The following is a 2,998-nucleotide window of genomic DNA, read 5'->3' as shown; positions in this document are numbered from 1 at the left end:
TTGGAGGGCTAGCAGCTTCTGAGTGTGGCACTCTGGTCTATAAACCACATACACACACACACACACACACAGACATACACATACACACATAGACACACACGCAGACATACACATACACACACACACACACATAGACAGACAGACAGACACATACACACACACACACACACACACACATTCACAGATGAACAGAAAGTGCACTAACAAACTGAAGTGAGCATGCGCAGCTACTGTCATAAGTTGAATAACACCCCGTGGGGTGGGGTCAGACCTGGAGCTGACATTACAGACAGCTCTAACACAGAAAGGCCCTGGGAGCGATCCTGTCCAATACTGAATTATGAAGTTGAAGCCAGTTGCCCAACGTCTGGGGAAAGAGATTATCAAATATACCACCGCCATATCCCTCCACGTAATAAGGAGAGACGTGGCAGGCTGTGCATCTAGTCAGCACAGATCCAACTGTAACCTTAAAAATCACACATGGAGCCGTAGCCCTTGGCCTGCGGGTGTTGAAATCGAGGCTCAGAGAGCGTCTCACAGAGTGTGTTGAGGCACAGTGTCCCTAGCCCACTAGGGACGCAAAGGCCATAGGTAAGTCAGGCCATACATGCAGGCTAGCACATCCCAGATGGCAAAACAACAACAACAACATCAAACCCTGAAAAGGCGAGGTAAAGCCAAGGTGTTTCTGACCTGACAGTGCTTGGCCCAAGCTGCATCTGGAAACTTCTCCGCAGCCTTGGGTTCTGCACACACATGTGCACTGTGCACTCTGCAAACCTTCATGCCCTACTGTGTCAAAGAGGCCACCCGAAACACCTGGATGCAGACCTGACACTAGTGCACGTCACAAACTGCAGTGTTTTTACTGTACAAAGATCTCCGTGCTTATGAAAATGCAATGGCTTACTTACTGAGAGCAATGGCTTTTCATGTTTTCCTACCACGTAGGTATCAAGTTAGTCTATTTTTGTATTGTATTGTACTGTATTGGAAAGTTGTATCTTTAAAGACTGGCACCTAAGGTGACCAGAAAGACTGCTTAGCAGTTAACAGCACAGGCTGCTCTGACAGAAGTCCAGAGTTTGATTCCCAGCATCCTCTCCGGGTGCCTCACAGCCATCTGTAACTTCAGCTCCAGATCTGACACCTGTGGTCTCCGTAAGCACCTACACTCATGCACGCATACCCACACGCAGACACTCGATCTACACACATAATTAAAAGAATAAGGGCTGGTGAGATGGCTCAGTGGGTAAGAACACCCGACTGCTCTTCCGAAGGTCCAGAGTTCAAATCCCAGCAACCACATGGTGGCTCACAACCATCTGTAACAAGATCTGATGCCCTCTTCTGGANTGTCTGAAGACAGCTACAGTGTACTTACATATANTAAATAAATAAATCTTTAAAAAAACAAACAAACAAACAAACAAAAGAATAAAAATAAATCTTATATAAAAAAAAAAAGACTGGTGTTTGGGTTGCTAAACTGAGTTTTACACACACACACACACACACTCACACACACACACAGACAGACACACACACACACATACACACACACATAGAAAGACAAACACACAGACACACAAAGACACACACACAAAGTGTTAAGTGGATCTTGGCTTGAGATTAAGACAGAATTTCCAGTTTCTGAAATGGCCCAAAACATACTCCTGCCGCTATGTGTTTATGCGAAGCAGAACTCTCAGCATTGATGATTATAAAAACCAAAAATTAATCCACTGTGAAAAGATACTCTAGTTCTTACGGGATCAAGTGTTCAGCTTAAAGTGAATTCTTTATGCAAAAATAACACACCCAGCTGGCTAGTATGCAAATTTCCTTTGGTTTTAATGAGGAGTAAGATGATATGCATTCCAAATCATTGTCCTAAAATCTATCTCGCTGTGACTTCTTACCAATGGACATTTGACCCGTATTCCTATTTTATACACTTAGTGGGCGGTCATGCAAAAATGTCAGGCAAAAGCTAGTCACACGTGAGAAGCCTTACACAGCCCTGTTCTAGAAAAGGAGGGCCTGATGCTCTGGCAAGGGGCATAGGGAGGACTGGAGAGATGGCTCAGTGGGTAAGAGCACTGACTGCTCTTCCAGAGGTCCTGAGTTCAAATCCCAGCAACCACATGGTGGCTCACAACCATCCGTAACAAGATCTGACGCCCTCTTCTGGTGTGTCTGTAGACAGCTACAGTGTACTTACACACACTTGGGCCAGAGAGAGCGGGGTCGACTGGAGTGAACAGGACCAGCTGGAGAGAGAGCCGGGATTCAATTCCCAGCAACCACCAACCACATGATGGCTCACAACCATCTGTACAGCTACAGTGTACTCATATACATTAAAAATAAATAAATCTTTAAAAAAAAAGAGGGGGGCATAGGGAGTAAGACCACAGGCAGATCAATGTCTATTATTTGGCCCTTTGAAACTACATTAAGACGCCATCACAGTGCAAGGGATAGTTAAAGTCCAGGGACAAAGCTCTTACCTGAACCCTCCTAGTCCGTGGGACAAGATGATCAAAGGGTATCCAGATTCCTTTGTCTTAAAGGGGCCGTTCCAGCTGACAGGCAAGCGACACGATCCTGGCAGAGACACAGACTGTAGACTCTCTGGCTACCCATAACGAATCTCACGGCAGCCTGAGTCCAGACAGGGGTGGGCATATGTGGTCCTCCCCACTCCAGAATCACCAGCTGGGGGGGGGGGCGGGGAGAAGACCCAAAGGGGCGGCACTGGAAAAGCCAAGGCCATGGGGGCTCCTGGGCTAGGACCTTAGGAGGGGGTAGGCCAGCGGGCATGCTGAGCGATGCTCCCTGGGCGCCAAGAGTGTCTGATATAGCTGCTGGAGCGAGCAGCGGTAGAACGGACGGCTAATGGGATGCAGTTCAGTGATAACGGGCAGAACTCTGACCTAGCTTGTATGAGTCCCTGGGTTTGCTCCCCAGTTCTAAAAAAAAAAAAAAA

At 47.0% G+C, this 2,998-nt stretch overlaps 1 protein-coding gene across 4 annotated transcripts in view; it reads right to left on the bottom strand.

The window, feature by feature from the left end:
• The window catches only part of Pafah2 (platelet activating factor acetylhydrolase 2), a 38,838-nt gene that overhangs the window by 21,600 nt on the left and 14,240 nt on the right, over positions 1–2,998 (bottom strand). For all 4 annotated transcript variants that reach the window (XM_029540451.1, XM_029540452.1, XM_021200787.2 and 1 more), the window contains exon 4: positions 2,520–2,616. In XM_029540451.1, the coding sequence (XP_029396311.1) occupies positions 2,520–2,616 (97 nt within the window). The remainder of the gene's footprint in view (positions 1–2,519; positions 2,617–2,998) is intronic.

The sequence above is a fragment of the Mus pahari genome, chromosome 6 (genome assembly GCF_900095145.1).
Source record: "Mus pahari chromosome 6, PAHARI_EIJ_v1.1, whole genome shotgun sequence".
In the NCBI taxonomy this organism is placed as follows: domain Eukaryota; kingdom Metazoa; phylum Chordata; class Mammalia; order Rodentia; family Muridae; genus Mus; species Mus pahari.
The sequence above is the reverse complement of the archived record's forward strand: the minus strand, read 5'-3'. Positions and strand labels throughout refer to the sequence as shown.